Genomic DNA, 20467 nt, shown 5'->3' with positions numbered 1-20467 from the left:
GGATAAACTGATTCCAGAAGGTCATAATGTTCTCATATTTTCTCAGACTCGCAAAATGCTTAATCTTATTCAGGTTTGTTCCAAATTTTGCACAAGTAACAATGTTCCTATATCCTAAATGTTAGGTACTATGTAACACTTTTCTATTGTTATTTGGTCTTCCCTTGTGCTTAGAATACTCTTAATACCCGAGGCTTCAAGTTCTTGCGTATTGATGGTACTACTACAACAACAGACAGATTAAAGATTGTGAACGTAAGTAATCTTTCTGTTGTAAATTGTTGCTCTTAATTCAAGGGTTAAAAGCTACAAATAGGCCATATACTTTCACTTTTGTCGCATTGTAGGCTATATACCCTAAATAATCTCAATGTAAGTTATAAACTTTCGAAAAATATATTAATATAAACGCTCGGAACTTTTTAACCTGGAACAAAAACACGTTATGACGTGTCATTCTACTTGGCGATGTGTTGTCATTCCACATGGGATTATGGTTGGTATTTAAAACCCCTACATTGAGACAAAAGAGAAACTATATAGCCTATATCTCGGGACAACAGAGAAACTATATAGCCTATTTATAGCTTTAACCCTTAATTATATTCGTTCCATGTCATCTTTAAAAGAAAAGAAAAAATGCCACGCAATTAAATTACCGGTATGCTTTAAAAAAAAAATTACAGCTACAACCGGTAGCAGGTAACGTTTTGTTGACATGAATACACTTTTAGAAAGTTTATAACCTACAGTGAGATTATTTGGGGTATATAACCTACAATGGGACAAAAGTGAAAGTATATAGCTTATCTGTAGCTTTAACTCTTAATTCAATGATGGAGAACTCGCTTCTCCGGGAGTTCTCAGGTAAGGATAAGGATTTTTGGGGAGTGCTCGGCATCTCGAGAACTCGGGGAGTTCTCAATGTTGACTATAGTTAGACTTTTTAATATAATTATGCGCGCGCGCGCGCGTGTGTGTGTGTATATATATATATATATATATATATATATATATATATATATGAAGGTTCTTCGTATGCCCGAGAGACATATTAAATTAATGTGGCTAATGTGTTATGATCCAAGTCGGGTCATACCCAATAACAAGCTTACCGACACCTTATATGTATTTAATCTTAGCGATTGGATCGTTGATTAAATACGCGACACTTGAACTTTAAGAAAATGGCTTTCTTAAATTATTACTTGATGTATATTTATATGAATCATGGAATAATTTATATGATATGAATTTAATTATTTATAGGTTAAATAATTAATTAATTATGTTACATTTTATAAAATAGGTTTTATAAATGATGTAAACATAATAAATAAAATGGAAGTTTTATAAAATGTATTTTATAAATTAAGTTTTATAAAATGTAATTTTATAAAATAAATCCATTTTATTTAATATTAGTAGTGGCCTTGGAGTTGTGCATACACATGCTAGAGATGTCATTCCTTTGGTCATGCTTTTCCATATATCCATATACATGTTCCTTGACTTCTTGGAACAACATACATGCAATATACTTCAAAAAAACTGCACCAAACTCCTCCCAAATGCTGCTGTCCAGCAGTGACTTCTAGAGAAGAAAAGAGGGTTCAAAGTTTGGTTTTTGCAAGTAAAATTCAAGTGTTTATAAATCCTAACTAAGACTAGGTGTTGGTGCATAAGTTTGGGGTATAACTACTTGAGGTTTCATCCATTTGAAGCTCTATTCTTCATCATCATCTTCATCATCAACTACATAGCTTGGAGAAGGTATAATCTCTTATCTATCTTGTAGTTTGTAAGTATGTTTCACAACTTGATCCTAATTGGGATTTAACTTTAATTGGTTAAAGTTTAACAAGTCTAAAATTGGTAATTAACATGCTTCCGCTTTCTTAATTCTTAAAATGGTTTAAGTATATTATGAACTTGTTAAATCCCAACAATGGTATCTAGAGCCGAAGTTGATGGAATATGCTTCGAGATGATTTATTAAACCCACTATAATTTTGCATTCTATGAACATGCATGAAGTAGAATGTAAAATTTTCGGTTTTGGGTGGTTTGTCATTTTGGCCAAAATCACTTGTGATTCTGCATTCTGTATAGTCAATCACTTGTGATTATGTACTGCCGATCACTTGTGATTCTGTACTGCCGATCACTTGTGATTCTGTACTGCCGATCACTTGTGATTCTGTACTGCCGATCACTTGTGATTCTGTACTGCCGATCACTTGTGATTCTGTACTGCCGATCACTTGTGATTCTGTACTGCCTATCTCTTATGTAGTTAAAGTTCACAATCTAAGCCTTGACCTTGTGTTTGGTTGCATGCATGGTTGATTGATATTTATTCAATTGGTTTGTAATAATATTTATTCATTTGGCATGTAATAATTCATTTGGTTATGTAATTTATTTTATATTTGGTATGTAAAATAGATTAGGTTGTAATTTCATTTTTTAGACAAAATGTATTAGGATATATTTTGTAAAATGATGAAGAATGATGAAGACTTGAAGAACACATGAAGAAGCATTTGGATGCAAGGTTAAGTGGGAGATTTGAAATCTCCTACTTTGTGTAATTACCCCTTACCCGGTGGCGTTTTGTTTTCGGCTAAACAAAATGCTTACAAAAGGCTTGATTGTGAACATGTTGTTTTGCATGCTTGGTTGTTTTGTATGATTATGTGGATTGTATGTTTGTATGCTACAAGTTAATCACACAATTCGACAACTAGAAAATGGCAATTTAATTGGTTAAATTATAACATTATTAACGACATGCAAAACGTCAATTTAAATGGTTAAATTAAAAATGGCTAAAAGGACATTAATAATCGGTTATTAAGAACATGATAAGGATCATATATATATAAAATGGTTTATATCAAGTAATTGGCTAAAATTACAAGACTTGAAAATGGATTTCAAATGAACCATACACTAAATGCATGTTGGTGTATGGCATAAATGTTTTCTTAAACTAGAATTAACGAAAACTTAAAATCCCTTAATCGACAAGGTAAACAAGTTTAACGCCATCCTTTTGTGGGACACTTAAACATAGTAGGGAACTCATAAATGGGATAAAGGTCACCTAACAGTTATGAGCTAACTAATATGGTTAAGGTAAAATTCGCATGCTTGTGGGATAAAGGTCACCTAACCACTTGTATGTTAATTTTACATGTTTACACAAGTAGGACGACTTGATTTGGGAATCATGAACTTAGGGTCACCGAAGCATGAGGAACAAATAGGCGTTGATGGGATAAATATGCCATGCAAAAGGATTGCATGATCTCATAATTTAGAAGTTGCAAAAGGATTGCAATTGTCATATAATGACTACCTAGCTAAATCAAATGACGGGATAAAGGTCACCTAACCGAAATTTGGTTTACCGTTGGATTCTAAAATTTAATATATATATCAATTGGATTTAAAGGGTATTGATTGTTAAATTTAAAATCGATACTTAAATGAACTTTGTTAAATTTTGTAGATGGCCGCCAATAACAACAACATGCAAAACGCACCTATTAACTTGAACAACCTATCGTTAAGGTCTCTCCTCGAGAAAGACAAACTCAACCATACGAACTTTATGGATTGGTTCCGCAATCTTAGGATTGTCCTCAAACTTGAGGATAAGGCGTATGTGTTGGAAGACCCCATTCCCGATCAGCCCGATGAGGATGATACGGAAGGCACGACTTATTGGGATAAGTATTGCGCCGATTCGGTGCAAGTCGCTTGCCTAATGCTTGGGACTATGATACCCGAACTCCAAAAGGATTTCGAGCATCATACTGCATACGACATGATCACGCAATTGAAGGAGATGTTCCTTCAACAAGCTCGTGTCGAGCGCTTTGAAACGGTCCGAGCGCTTCATGCATGTCGTATGGACGACTCCCAATCCGTTTCATCTTATGTCCTTAAGATGAAAAGCCTCATTGATCGCGCAAACCGTCTTAATCTAAACATATCTAATGAGCTTGCCACGGATCTTATCCTAAACTCCTTGTCAAAGAGGTTTGACCAATTTGTAATTAATTACAATATGAATGGGATGGATAAGACCATTGGCGAACTTCATGGCATGCTTAGAACAGCGGAAACTAGCATGGGTAAGAGGGCTTTACCCGTGCTAATGGTCAATGATGGTGGGTCCAAAGGTAATAACACCTCTAAGCCAAAGGTGGCTAAGAGGAAAGGACCCGCCCATCAAGGCAAGGGAAAGGGGAGGATGGTTACCCCAACCAAAAACAAGAACAAGAAGCAAAAGGTTGCCGGACAAGCAAACCCCAAGGAAGACCCGTGCTTCGGTTGCGGTGAAATGGGTCACTGGAAACGCAACTGCCCGGTCTACCTTAAGGAGTTGAAGGAAAAGAAGGATGCGGGGCAAACCTCAGGTAATATATATGGTATATATAGAGCTTAGTATTACTTCTTCTAATACATGGGTATTAGACACTGGATGTGGAACTCACATTTGCAATTCTTTGCAGGGGTTCAAAAGAAGTAGCAAGCAAGCGGGAACATCAAGTCTCTTTATGGGTAATGGAGCCAAAGTGCAAGTGAAGGCTCAAGGAGACTTTGTATTAAAGCTTCCAAGTGGTTTGGAACTTATTTTGAACAATGTTTTGTATGCACCGGATTTATGTCGAAACATTATTTCAGTTTTCCGTTTAAAACAATGTGGTTTTTATCTTAATTTTGTTAATGATGATATCCACGTTTATTTAGATAATGTATTCTATTTTAAGGCTTCGCCTTCAAATGGAATTTATGAATTGGTTCGTGATGACACATCATCTAGTAGCTCAATATACCATACTAGCACCAAGAAACTCAAAAGGGATTTGAGTGATTCCTACTTATGGCATTGTCGCCTTGGTCACATAAACAAGAACCGAATGCATACACTTCAAAAGAATGGACTTTTGAAATCAAATGAACTAGACTCGTTTGATGTATGTGAGTCTTGTTTACAAGGCAAAATGACTAAATCACCTTTCAAAGGGACCTATGAAAGGGCTAAGGACTTATTGGGATTAATACATTCGGATGTATGTGGACCCTTTAAGCCCATAACTAGGAATGGTGAAAGATACTTCGTTACTTTCATTGATGACTTCAGCCGTTTCGGATATGTCTACTTGTTAAAACATAAGGACGAAACTTTTGAAGCATTCAAAGAGTATCAAAATGAAGTACAAAATCAACTCAATAAGACAATCAAGGTACTTCGTACCGATAGAGGAGGTGAATACCTAAGCGATGCTTTCCAAGATCATCTTAGAAGTTGTGGGATTATCTCACAACTCACTCCTCCTGGAACACCTCAACTGAATGGAGTTTCCGAAAGGAGGAACCGAACCCTAATGGATATGGTTCGATCTATGATGGCTAGAAGCTCGTTACCTCTATCATTTTGGGGTTATTGTCTATGCTCCGCGGCTCGTATTTTAAATATGGCCCCAACCAAGAAAGTGGAACGAACACCTCATGAGATGTGGTTTGGAAAACCTCCATCTCTATCATACTTAAAGGTATGGGGATGTGAAGCTTACCCTAAGCGTTACATCCCTAATAAGTTGAATGCTCGATTCACGAAGTGTATCTTCATAGGATATCCCAAGGATGATATGGGATATTATTTCTATGATCCATCCGAGCAGAATGTATTTGTTGCTCGGAAGGCGGAATTCCTTGAAACTAAGTTCCTAATGGAAGGAAATAGTGAAAGGAAGATAGATCTTGAGGAGGTTCAAGATCAAGTAGATGATACACAATTGGCTGACACTAGCACTCAACATGAAAATGTTGAGAGTGATCAAATGGATGATCAAAATACACAAGACGTTCGCAGATCTGGTAGGATTAGTAATCCTCCTGAGAGATATGGGTTTCTCATGGATGGTTGCTATGTGGTTGATTTGGATGAGCCAACAAACTACCATGATGCTTTATCAAGGATTGATAAGGATAAATGGCAGGAAGCCATGAACGCTGAGATGCAATCCATGTATGACAACCAAGTTTGGGAACTTGTTGAACAACCTACTGGCTCAAGGCTAGTTGATTGTAAATGGCTTTTAAAAATGAAAACCGACATACATGGAAACTTGGATACATATAAAGCTAGACTTGTAGCAAAAGGTTTCACTCAAACTCAAGGGGTTGACTATGATGAAACTTTTTTGCCTGTGGCAATGCTAAAGTCTATTAGGATATTACTTGCCATTGCTGCTCATTATGATTATGAAATATGGCAAATGGATGTCAAGACCGCTTTCCTAAATGGACATCTTGAGGAAGATGTCTATATGGTTCAGCCTGAAGGTTTTGTTGATCCGAAGTGTCCTAAAAGGGTATGCAAGTTAAAGAAGTCAATATACGGATTAAAACAAGCATCTAGAATGTGGAATCATCGTTTTAATGAGGAAGCCAAGAAATTTGGCTTCATTAAAAATGGTGATGAAGCTTGTGTATACAAGAAGGCTAGTGGGAGCACAATCATGTTCCTTGTACTATATGTGGATGATATATTGTTATTTGGAAATGATATTCCGGAAATGCAAAGTGTTAAAACTTGGCTAAGTAAATGCTTCTCCATTAAGGATCTTGGAGAAGCACAATATGTCTTGGGGATTGGGATCTACAGGGATAGATCCAAGAAATTGATAGGTTTGAATCAAAGTGCATACATTGAAAAGATCTTGAAAAGGTTCAAGATGAAGAATTCTAAGAAAGGTTTAGTACCTATTCAAAGAGGAACACTCCTTAGTTCATCTCAGTGTCCCACCACGAAAGATGAACAGGAGAGAATGAAGAAAGTCCTATATGCGTCTGCTATTGGGTCAATCATGTATGCAATGATATGCACTAGACCGGATGTGTCATGCGCTCTTAGCCTGACAAGTAGATACCAGAATAACCCAGGAAACAGTCATTGGATTGCGGTTAAAAGTATATTGAAATACCTTAGGAGGACTAAAGATATGTTTCTTATATACGGGTCTGGTGAGGAGGAACTCGCTGTAAAAGGTTACGTGGACGCGAGTTTCCAAACTGATCGAGATGATTCTCGATCACAATCCGGTTATGTCTTCACGTTAAATGGAGGTGCAGTCTCTTGGAAGAGTTCAAAACAGGATGTTGTTGCTTTATCCACTACAGAGTCGGAGTACATCGCCGCATCATTGGCAGCTCAGGAAGCTGCATGGATGAAGAAATTCATCGACGACTTAGGAGTAGTCCCTTCCATTCAGGACCCTCTTGAGATCTTTTATGACAACGAGGGTGCGATTGCTCAAATCAAGGAACCTCGTGCTCACCAAAAGACCCGTCACATTGAGCGGAGATTCAACTACATAAGGGATGAAGTTGAAAAAGGAAAGATATGTATTCGTAAAGTTCACACAGATCTTAATATAGCGGATCCTCTCACGAAGCTCTTACATGGAGCAAAACATACTGGACATGTTTGTGCATTAGGGCTTCGATATTCTAGTGATTGGTCATGATCTGTTTAAGTATTGTAACGGAACGAAATTGTTCAAACTCATTAATATAATTATGGTATTAATTTATTTTGAGTCATGTTCCTATTTTGCATATTTTATCCATGAATAAGTAATTATTCTAAAATTCCATAGTCGATCACATTCGCGGGAACAAGTGTGAGGTTTAGACTATTATGAACTTGGATTGGTATACATTCACGGGATGAATGTGGGGGCAAGGTTGCAACCAAGGTTCATAGATATTTGTGGGACACAAATATTGGAAGACCCGCTCTCAAGACTTACTAAATAGAGCCTTTGTGGTTGATCACTTGTAATCTTGAGTAAAGGCGAATATCATTGTATCCTCTGACCTGAGATACATATTGGGTTCGGATATTTACCAAGTATTGTGCCTTGATTCTTTCCTTCGCTATTCTGAAATATGGTAGCTCACAAGGAAGAGCTCTGGTATAATGCAAGGTACATATTTAGGACGTATGTAGTCAAGATGGAATTTGTCCCTCTTATTCGTTGAGAGTCAGATGTCTAAGGCCTGATAAAGTTAAATCTAAAAGAGAGTGATCACTCTGTATCTCTTGGATTTAACATGACATCTAGGACGAAAGGAAATAATGAAAGATTCACCTATTCATATTCGAGGTGGGAACTCGAAAGGGATGATGTTATTGAATGGCACAAAGTCATAGCATATTGGGGGTGATGGACGGTCGTTAGGTGGTATCCATCACTTGCATTAATTTCTTATGTTTCTCGTGCAAGTGGGAGATTGAAGGTTCTTCGTATGCCCGAGAGACATATTAAATTAATGTGGCTAATGTGTTATGATCCAAGTCGGGTCATACCCAATAACAAGCTTACCGACACCTTATATGTATTTAATCTTAGCGATTGGATCGTTGATTAAATACGCGACACTTGAACTTTAAGAAAATGGCTTTCTTAAATTATTACTTGATGTATATTTATATGAATCATGGAATAATTTATATGATATGGATTTAATTATTTATAGGTTAAATAATTAATTAATTATGTTACATTTTATAAAATAGATTTTATAAATGATGTAAACATAATAAATAAAATGGAAGTTTTATAAAATGTATTTTATAAATTAAGTTTTATAAAATGTAATTTTATAAAATAAATCCATTTTATTTAATATTAGTAGTGGCCTTGGAGTTGTGCATACACATGCTAGAGATGCCATTCCTTTGGTCATGCTTTTCCATATATCCATATACATGTTCCTTGACTTCTTGGAACAACATACATGCAATATACTTCAAAAAAACTGCACCAAACTCCTCCCAAATGCTGCTGTCCAGCAGTGACTTCTAGGGAAGAAAAGAGGGTTCAAAGTTTGGTTTTTGCAAGTAAAATTCAAGTGTTTATAAATCCTAACTAAGGCTAGGTGTTGGTGCATAAGTTTGGGGTATAACTACTTGAGGTTTCATCCATTTGAAGCTCTATTCTTCATCATCATCTTCATCATCAACTACATAGCTTGGAGAAGGTATAATCTCTTATCTATCTTGTAGTTTGTAAGTATGTTTCACAACTTGATCCTAATTGGGATTTAACTTTAATTGGTTAAAGTTTAACAAGTCTAAAATTGGTAATTAACATGCTTCCGCTTTCTTAATTCTTAAAATGGTTTAAGTATATTATGAACTTGTTAAATCCCAACAATATATAGTGGTAGGATCAAGAGGGAAGTAACCAATCGGGGGGAAGCGGGGGGAAGCAAAAACTTTTTTTTTTCGTTTTTTGAAAAAATTTTGTTCACGAACATTATAGATGGGATGAAAATATGAACATTTAGTAGAGACACTTTGTAATAAATGTTTTTATTTTGGTGGAAAAACGCTCGAAGAAGTAATGTAGTAACAATTATCGTGTTTTTCGAGCGTATGTTGAAGTTTTAGCTATTAGGGTTTAGATATTAGGGTTTAGATATTAGGGTTTATAGTGTAACGACCCTGGTTTTTCCAACGTTATTTATTAATAATTATAATTATTAATACGCTTGATTAATCGAATGTATGTTATTACATTTACATGTTGCTTTAATTGCCCGTACTTGAACTTTAAATGCCCGAAACGTCTTTGTGACACCCGGAACTTGCACGAATAATATTTTAAGATATTATTTACATTCATGATTAATTTTATTAATCATTTTAATTAACTAAGGCTTTTAGTTAGTTACTTGGGCTTAAGATGGACTTTTATTGGATTACTTGCTAACTACTTGCAACTTGGGCCTTTTAAGTGTTAATGGACTAGTGTAAGCCCACCCTACTTATATTATGGATTAAACTAGCCCATGTTTACATGTAAGTATGATACTTGAACTTAAACTAGTTGGTTACATAGAATTGGAATATAGTTGGCTCATTATCCCCATGAACACCACCCTTTTACCCAACTTTTTCAAGCTTTACATACAAGTAACCATAAGACTTCTTCTTCCCTCCTTTTTGCTGCAGAAAGTCGTGGCCCTTAGGCCATTACATGGGCATTTTAGTTTCATTTTTCATTACTACTTGCTCACTTGTTACTCTCTCAAAAACACACACTTGATTCCTCTCAAACTTGCTTCATTCTCTCTCACTTTTTCTCTAGTTCTTGTAAGTAATCTTGAAGACTTTTTCTTTTCTTCTTTTCTTCTTAAAACCGAATTTATACAACCCATAATCATCATCATCTCTTGTTACTTGTCTTTGATTACTTGTTTGTTATTATTACTTACTTACTTGTCTTTATTTACTAAGTTACAAGATCAAACTTTCTAGTTTTGATTCTTCACCTTTATCTTGTTATAACAAGAACATCAAGAACATAATCTATCTAGTTATGTTCTACATATTTTGTTTCAAAAGATTTAAAGTTTATAATCTTTATAATTGTTACTTGTGTTCTTGTTTGTTGTATGTTACTAGAATACCACCTTCATGGTTGGTTTAGGCTTATCATTCATTTTCTTTATTTCTTATTGTTAGTTGCTTACTACACATTTGAACAAGGACATGAAACCAACAAGAGCTTACACTTTGGTGCAAGTATCATGGATCCAACACTTGGTTGTGATCTTTCTTAGTGTTCATGAACTTGTTCCTAAACTTACATGTAACCTTGGTCATGATTACTAGTTAATCTTGATCTTATATTTCTTGGATCTAACTTGTTAGTTCAAGAACAACACTTTAAACTCTCTAACTTGTGTTGATTTGACTTAAGAACTATAGATCTAGACTTTGAGTCTTGAATCTTCAAGACCTAACTAAGAACTATGTTCTACAAGCTAAGATCTTGCTTACTTAAGTTCAATCCAAGTTTGTAACTTATTATTGTTTTAAAAGTTCATGTGTGTGTAGACCTAGGACTTGATGTAACTTTGGTTCATCAAATTCATGTCTTAGACTTGCACCAAGGTTATGATGGACAAATCTTGGTTAAGATGATGTATACACATCCATGAGTGGTGCACTTGAAGCTAGACGCATCAAGGATGAGAACCATGATGAGCATCCAACACCAAGATCACCGGAACCCTTGAAAACCCACTGCATTCTGTCCAAAAGTTTCTGACCTACTGCTTCTGGAACAGACCAGCAGACCTGGGCTGTTCTAACCTTGATTTTTAGATAGAACTTTTCGAGTAGATAACTTTTCATATAGGACTCGTCTTAATCCGAGTTACGGTTTAGGATTTATGGCCCTCCGTTCGTTACCATGTCCTTTAACGTTGTGCAGAAATTTCTGACCTACTCGCACTTAGACCGTCGCCACGGTCAAACCAAGACGAGTTTGCTTCTGTAAATTTTACCACACTTAAGGGACTCATAGACGGAGCCATGACCACTGGTCTCACCTTAATTCAGTAAGGGTAGAGGCCGTGGTGACTGACCGAAGTCAGCCTTTGTTTTAAACGACTTTCATAAACGAGTCTTACTTGTTACCTTTTGTTTAATGATGATTGATGATGACCCTTATGACCTTAATTACGTACTTGTACACCTTTTGAGACGACTTATTGACTTAGTGCTATTTGACTTAGGTTGAGGACGTTTGGACCGTTACTTGCACACCACTTTCCGACTACTACCTTACCGTTACTACTAATCATTGTGAGTTATAGCATTCCCTTTTTACTTTAACTTATTTTGGGAACTGAGAATACATGCGGATTTTTATGTTTTACATACTAGGCACGAGTACTTAAACTTTATATATGTGTGGGTTATATAACGGCAGAAACATTCCCTTTAGCTCGGTAACGTTTAATCATTGGTTTTTGAACCGTGAACGCGAATCTTAGATATGGATCCATAGGGTTTGACATCCCCACTCGGGCTAGTAGCGCTAGCATTTAACGAGTGTTTAATACTTCGAGGTTATACGCACTTGCCAAGTGCACTTTAAGGGGGTACTTTAAACGTTAAGTTAGTTACCGGGTGCCCACGGTTAAGCATATACTTTTACATACTTTTGAAACGCTCGTTGTAGCACTGAAATCTCGTGGCCTACTTACGTTACTGTTATACTTAAACTATAGCTCACCAACCTTTGTGTTGACCTTGTTAAGCATGTATTTTCTCAGGTGCTTGAAGTCGCTTCCGCTATCTTACTAGTCGTGCTGTAGAACCCGCTGCCTAGAGTTGTTATCGCATGACTACTTATGTTGCATCCAAACTTTTTACTTATGAACTTATGTTATGTAACGACCATTATGGTCACGTACACTTATTTAATGCTTCTACTTAGTGAAGCATACTTTGATTTGTAAAACAATTGACGTATGTTATGACGTCACTTTTATTAATGAATGCAAACTCTGTTTTGAAAACGCATATAATACTTAACCTTGTAATGATCCTGTTGATGATGGTCCGTACATGATGATTTAGTACGGGGCGTCACATTTGGTATCAGAGCATTGGTTGTAGGGAATTAGGATGCATTAGTGAGTCTAAGACCGACCCGAGTAGGATTCACTAATAGGGCTAATCTACAACTTGTTAGTTTACTTGTTTCCGCTGAACTTACTGCATGCTGCTGTTACTGTTACTGCTATATGCCGTATGCTACTACGTGATTTCACTACTGCATGCTATTACTTGCTTTCGATTGCATGCTAGTTTCGTACGATTACTGATATTGCCATGCTACTTATTGTTATACATGATTTAAACTGTTGGCCTATTATTTGCTTGCTTTATGACATACTGACATGGAAAATTCATTTTTCCTTGTTCAGATGTCGGACGTTCCACCTACTGACATCCCGAGCGGCTCAGGCCCCGTTGTTCCTCCCACTGCTGCACCTGTTGCTGCTGCTGCTGCTCCTGCTGACATTCCGGCCCCGACACCCACTGGCGACCCCGGCGCCTCTAGTTCTGGAGCTAGCTCTAGTGTGCCTATCCCGGCGTCTTCTTCCAGACCCCTGAGGCAACTGGCTCGCATTGGTGGCATGGAGATCCCCGCGGAGTTCGGGGAAGGACCCTTCCGTAATCACTGGCGCACACCTTGCCGACGCACTGCCGACGGCCGCTTAGCTGTGATTACGCCAGGCCGACACTGACAGATGTTGGCCGCTTTCGGATACGTTGAGCCACCCGCGCCACCACCGCATGATTCAGACGACGGTTCTTCCACCGATGCTTCTTCAGACGACACCTCATCTGACGACTCCAGTGATGAGGAGGATCCCGCTGACCGACCGATTCAGGCACCTTCTACCCCGCCGAAGAAGCGGTATCGCTTCGCTGGCATAATTCCTGGTCGTACTGTCACTGACGCTTATGGTCGGCGTCGTAGGATCACTGCTCGTAAACGGCTGGTGCCGTACCCCGCCGACCCACTGATATTACCATCTCCACCCAGAGCCGGACCATCCACTTCAGCACCACCGGCTCCACCTGCACCACCAGCACCACCTGCCCCACCATCTTCCTCTAATGAGGAAATGAGGCGGGAGATTGAGATTCTCCAGACTCGAGTTACTGAGCTCGAGGAGCAGATGACTCATGTTTTGGACATCTTGTACCCACCATCGCCGTAGGACTTTGTACTAGATTCTGTATTGTAATCTCTTTTGTAATTTCATATTTCACTTATGTAATGTACGAACTTATTGTAATGTATGAACTTATTATCATTAATGAATGAAATTTGTGTTGCTTACTTCTTGCGCAAGTGTTCTATTTACGTTATCATCTCATGGTTTTGTGGTACTTATATCTGCTTGCGTTATTTAATCAACACGTGTTGTGCTGTTCTCATGTTGGTTGTTATATAATGTACTGTTATTATTATTTGCATAATGGATTTTGACTTGAGTCAAAATGTTTGTATAGAACATCATGGCCAACGGGAGATCTATCCCCACCGCGGCACAAATTGAGGAAATGATTAACGAGCGAGTCGCTGCTGCACTAGCTGAAAGACAACCCCAAGTTCCACCACCACCGCCTGTCAATCCACCTGTCGTCCGAGATGGGTGTACTTACAAGGAATTTCAAAACTGCAAGCCACACTACTTCAGTGGCACTGAGGGACCCGTCGGTCTCACCAGATGGTTCGAAAAGTTGGAATCGGTATTCAGGGTTAGCAATTGTTCTGAGGCTAACAAAACGAAATTTGCATCTTGCACGCTGTCTGATGGCGCGCTCACATGGTGGAATACCATGGCCCAAGCGAAAGGAATTGATGAGGCGTATGCTACGCCTTGGGAAGAATTTAAATGTGCTATGATCGAGGAATACTGTCCGAGAACCGAGATTCAAAAGATGGAAATCGAATTTATGCAATTGAAAACCGTAGGGAACGACCTTAACAGCTACAACCGTAGGTTTTTGGAATTGGCTCTTATGTGTCCAACCATGGTCACCCCCGAATTTAAGCGTTTGGAGAAATACTTCTCGGGACTTCCTAAGTCCATCAAGGGTAATGTTACCTCATCCAAGCCACCAAGTGTTCCCGAAGCAATGCGCATGGCGCATACTCTCTTGAATCAAATCATCCTTGACGAGCCGGAGAAGGCTAAGTTCGAAACTGTTAGTGGTGAAAAGAGGAAATGGGACAACAACCACAACAACAACAGGGGTAGGAACTATGATCAAAACCCGGCAAAACGACATGAAGGGTTCAGGCAAAACAACAACATGCACAACAACAACACCAACCCCAACAACAACAACCGCACCAATCCGAACTACAAAGGAACCTTACCACAATGCAATAGGTGCTACAAGCACCACACTGGGTATTGCAATGTTATCTGTGAGAAGTGCCAACGATCTGGACATGTTGGCAAGGATTGCAAGGTTACCACTTTGAACGTGAAGCCAAACCACAACAACAATGGGCCTAAGAAGTGTTATGAATGTGGAAAGACGGGCCATTTCAGAAACGAGTGTCCTAACAAGCGTAAGGATGGCGGACCACCGCGTGCTAGAGCCTTCAATGTTAATGCAAGGGACGCTCGCGACAACCCCGACTTGGTGACAGGTATATTCAAGATCAACAATCTTTTAGCTTCTGTCCTATTTGATACTGGTGCCGATAGGAGCTATGTGTGTAGACATTTTTGTGATAAGTTAGATTGGTCGTTAGTTCCTTTGAAGGAAAGTATGCTTGTCGAGGTCGCCAATGGAAAACTTGAAAAGGTCGACCATATTAGTCGTGGAGCTATTATCAACATAGCTGGTGCAGATTTCGAAATTGATTTGATACCTATCAAACTGGGAAGTTTTGACGTGATCGTCGGTATGGATTGGTTGAGCAAGATAAAGGCCGATGTTATCTGTGGAGATAAAGCACTTCGCATACCACAAGGAGATGGCGAACCACTGGTTATCTATGGAGAGAGATGTACCTCGAAGTTGAACCTCATTAGTTGCGTGAAAGCGCAAAAGATTATGAAGAAGGGACGCTTTGCTGTCCTAGCACATGTGAAAGCGGTAGAAACTGAGGTGAAGAACGTGAACGACGTTCGAATTGTGAACGAATTTTCTGATGTCTTCCCAGAGGAATTGCCTGGATTACCACCGCAGAGAGCAGTAGAGTTTCAGATTGACTTAGTGCCAGGAGCTGCACCTGTAGCTCGCGCACCTTATAGACTCGCACCTTCCGAGATGCAAGAATTACAGAGTCAACTACAAGAGCTATTAGATCGAGGGTTTATCCAACCAAGCTTCTCGCCTTGGGGCGCACCTGTGTTGTTTGTAAAGAAGAAGGATGGATCCTTCCGTATGTGTATCGACTACCGTGAACTCAACAAATTGACTATCAAGAATCGATATCCTCTTCCACGAATTGATGACCTTTTTGATCAACTACAAGGATCGAGCGTTTATTCAAAGATCGATTTGCGATCCGGATATCACCAGCTGAGGGTGAAGGAAAGTGACGTGATGAAAACTGCATTCAGGACCCGTTATGGTCATTATGAGTTCCTCGTGATGCCATTCGGTTTGACAAATGCACCTGCCGTATTCATGGATCTCATGAATCGTGTCTGCAAGCCTTACTTGGATAAGTTTGTTATCGTCTTCATAGATGATATCCTCATCTACTCTAAGAGCGAAGAAGAACATGAGCAACACCTTCGGCTAGTGCTTGAACTCTTAAGGCAAGAGCAACTTTACGCCAAATTCTCCAAGTGCGAATTTTGGTTGAAGGAAGTACAGTTTTTGGGTCATGTTGTGAGCGACCAGGGTATCAAAGTTGATCCCGCCAAGATTGAAGCCATCAGCAAGTGGGAGACCCCCACTACTCCAACGCATATTCGCCAATTTCTAGGTCTCGCCGGTTATTATCGAAGGTTTATCGAAGGATTTTCTCTGATTGCGCGTCCTTTGACCGCACTGACTCACAAGGGCAAGAAGTTCATTTGGGAACCCACACACGAAACAGCATTCCAAACTTTGAAGAAGAAGTTAACCTCCGCACCTATCCTATCACTTCCTGAAGGCAGTGACGACTTTGTTGTTTATTGCGATGCATCGAAGAGTGGTTTTGGTTGTGTACTGATGCAACGATCAAAGGTTATTGCCTATGCCTCCCGCCAATTGAAGATTCACGAGCGGAACTACACTACACATGATCTTGAACTTGGAGCCGTTGTCTTTGCACTCAAATTGTGGAGACATTATTTGTATGGAACTAAGAGCACTATCTTCACCGATCACAAGAGTCTCCAGCACATCTTCGATCAGAAGCAATTGAATATGAGACAGCGTCGATGGATCGAGACGCTCAACGACTACGATTGTGAACTCCGTTATCACCCTGGCAAGGCCAATGTTGTAGCTGACGCTTTAAGCCGAAAGGAGAGGACGGCACCTCTCCGTGTTAGGGCTCTGAACATCACCATCCATTCGAACCTCAACAACCAGATCAGAGTAGCCCAAGTTGAGGCTCTCAAGGAGGAGAACATATCTCACGAGCATTTGAATATACTTGTCTCTCGATTCGAGGTTAGAGAGTCTGGACTTCGATGTTATGCCGGAAGAATTTGGGTACCTTACTATGGAGATCTACGAAGCCTGATACTTGATGAAGCACACAAATCGAGATATTCGATTCACCCCGGTGCAGGTAAGATGTACCACGACCTTAAAGAACAGTATTGGTGGCCGAATCTTAAGAAGGACGTTGCGACTTATGTTGGCAAGTGTTTGACTTGCTCGAAGGTTAAAGCCGAGCATCAGAGACCTTCTGGGTTACTTCAACAGCCGGAAATCCCACAATGGAAGTGGGAAAGGATCACAATGGATTTCATTACTAAGCTGCCGAAGACGGTGGGCGGATGCGATACTATTTGGGTTATTGTTGACCGCCTCACCGAATCTGCACACTTCCTAGCGATGAAGGAAACTGATACAATGGAAAGACTTGCTCAGCTGTACATCAAAGAGGTTGTATCTCGTCATGGTGTACCTTTATCAATCATCTCCGATCGCGATCCCCGTTTTGCTTCCAGATTTTGGCGTTCTTTGCAAGAAGCCATGGGAACTCGTCTTGACATGAGTACTGCTTATCATCCTCAGACTGACGGGCAAAGTGAACGAACGATTCAGACCTTGGAGGACATGCTGCGTGCATGTGTCATTGATTTTGGAAAGGCCTGGGAAAGGCATTTGCCACTCGCCGAATTCTCGTACAATAACAGTTATCACTCAAGCATTAATGCTGCACCTTTTGAAGCATTGTATGGTCGTAAGTGCCGATCTCCTATTTGTTGGGCCGAAGTAGGCGAAAAGCAAATCACCGGACCCGAGGTAGTTCACGAAACCACGGAGAAGATCGCTCAGATCCAAGCTAGACTTAAGACTGCCCGTGATCGCCAAAAGAGCTATGCCGATCTTAAACGGAAAGACTTTGGATTTAATGTTGGTGATCGTGTAATGTTGAAGGTTGCACCTTGGAAAGGTGTGATCCGTTTTGGAAAACGTGGAAAGTTGAACCCACGATACATTGGTCCTTTCGAAATCTTGGAACGTGTTGGACCAGTTGCTTACCGTTTGGATCTACCAGCACAATTGAGCTCAGTTCATCCTACCTTCCATGTGTCAAACTTGAAGAAGTGTCTTGCTGCACCCGAACTCATCATACCTTTGGAAGAACTTACTATTGATGACAAATGTAACATCCCGCCTTTTTCCGTTAAATTTATTTTTAACACCGTCTTTTTCTTTTAAATAATACCTTTCGTTATTTAAATTCGTAGTTTCCGTTGACTAACGTTCATAATAATTCCGTCATTTAATTATAACATCTCTCGTTAACTTGCGTTTTAAAAATATTCGATCGGTTAAATCCCGCACCCGCTTTGAAACTCGAGGGACCGGAGTTGCCAAATGGGCAAACTAGTTGACTAGGTCAACTAGTCAACCCATTTCATCCATTCCATCATCTCCCTCATCCCTTTTCTCTCCATCTCAAGAACACACACACAAACCCATTCCATTCATTCATCATCTAAATTCAATCTTGGAAGCTCACAACAAATCCGACTACATATTCTTGATCCTCTCATCATCCTCTACGATTTGATACTAACTTCATTGATTTTGGGTAACATTTCTAAAACTCTAGATTTCTCTAAATTCGTGTTTTTGACTTGAAATGGTGTTAGTTAGTGTCTATGGCTCGTGTATAACATGAATATATGTTTTGTTTGCTCGATTCGTTGTTTTGAGTAACTAGTTTGAACATTTGAAATGGGTGTGCTAAATCTTTGATTTTGGATGAGTTAATGTTGTTAAATTGTTAAAGTTCATGTTTTAATTGTGTTACTAGTATCACTAGCTTCGTTTTGATGCGTAGGTTGATTAAGGAAACTTCAAAAACATGAATATTGATTTTTGCGGATTTTGGTTAGGGTTTGATAGTTCTTGACATGAACTTTTGATGCTTGAATGCCATGGAATGTTAATTGTTAGTGTTTAGTTGTAATGTATGCGTTATTACCTTCAAAACGGCATGTCGTATGTGTAAATTGGATTCCCGAATCATAAAATACGTTTTACGAACTTGAAACTTTGAAAATAAACCTTTCTTGATCAATTGACGAGTTTTCGGTTATTGTAAATGATGTTTTTGATTGATGATATATGGTTAGTTGTATTCCTCGTCAAAACACCTTTTCGACGATATATGATAGGCATTATAAGTGTTTGCGGGTCAAGAATTGGGTTGGAAAAGGTTTTGGTTCGTGCACACTTGGAAAAACTGACCAGAATTCTCTGGCCAGGTAGTGGCGCGGCGCGCCACATCCCCGCGCGGCGCGCAGAATCGCCTGGCCAGATTCTGCTCACTTTGTCACATTTCACGCGAAATGTTTGACTAGCTACCGACCTCCGATTCACATGAAACTTGTTCTAATATGCTTATATATGAATAAAAACCTCAGAAAAATAGTTCGGGACCGAACCCGAACGTGTTGACTTTTTCGTTGACTTTGACCAAGTTTGACTTTTAGTCAAACTTAACCAAACTTTTATACAATCATTCTAACATGCTTTTATACTTGTTTCTTGTATGAAACTTGACAACGTGATTCACATGCTATACTTAATCGAGTCGTAACGAGCCATAGGACTAATTGAACACATTTCACCCGACCTTGTGTCGTAACCGGATAATTGATATAACTTACTTGTTTAGGTCAAGGCTAAGCAACTTTCATGCACACGTTTACTTGTTGAAGTACTTTTATACTCGTGCACTCGAGGTGAGATCATAGTCCCACCTTTTCAACAACTTTTTATACTTTTAAATTGTGGGCTGAGAAACATATACTTTGTTACATTTTGTACTACTTGCTTTTATACTTTGAACACAAGTACAAGGAAAACAAACATTCCACAGCGAGTTAGAACAAAAATCCTCAATTCGATTATCATTAGTTACACTTGCAGGGTGTAAGCGAGAACTTATATTGTGTGGCCATACGGGTTTGACAAACCCTCATTACGAACGGTTCGCCACCGTCTACGGATGAAATATATTTTCGGGAAACAGTGTATGTTCTAACACTATTGTGATGGGGTTCTATGGAAGGAAACGTTAAGTCTTGATAATTGGGTGCTCGCGAACCAACTTTTGGAATGCAACTTTTGGATGATCAATTTATGGAAATACTAAATCTTGTGGTTCAAAATATAACTTTTACTAATACACCTATGATTTCACCAACGTTTTTCGTTGACAGTTTTCTATATGTTTCTCAGGTTCATACTTGGCTATTTGATACATGCTTCCGCGTACACTCATACTTGCTTGGGGTCAAGCATACATGCATACACTCTGATTATTTGCTTGGAGTCAAGATACATACATGCATACGCTAGTGATAGCACCTTTGGATTCAAACATATTGTTTACATACTTACGCTATTTATAGC

General features: G+C 39.0%; 1 protein-coding gene across 1 annotated transcript in view; it reads left to right on the top strand.

Moving 5' to 3' along the window:
* LOC139870856 (protein CHROMATIN REMODELING 24-like) overlaps nt 1-20467 on the top strand; it is a 39650-nt gene that overhangs the window by 6348 nt on the left and 12835 nt on the right. The window contains 2 exon segments of the mRNA XM_071858625.1: nt 2-73; nt 175-255. Coding sequence (XP_071714726.1) covers nt 2-73; nt 175-255 — 153 coding nt within the window.

This window comes from Rutidosis leptorrhynchoides, chromosome 10 (assembly GCF_046630445.1).
Source record: "Rutidosis leptorrhynchoides isolate AG116_Rl617_1_P2 chromosome 10, CSIRO_AGI_Rlap_v1, whole genome shotgun sequence".
NCBI lineage: Eukaryota > Viridiplantae > Streptophyta > Magnoliopsida > Asterales > Asteraceae > Rutidosis > Rutidosis leptorrhynchoides.
The sequence above is the reverse complement of the archived record's forward strand: the minus strand, read 5'-3'. Positions and strand labels throughout refer to the sequence as shown.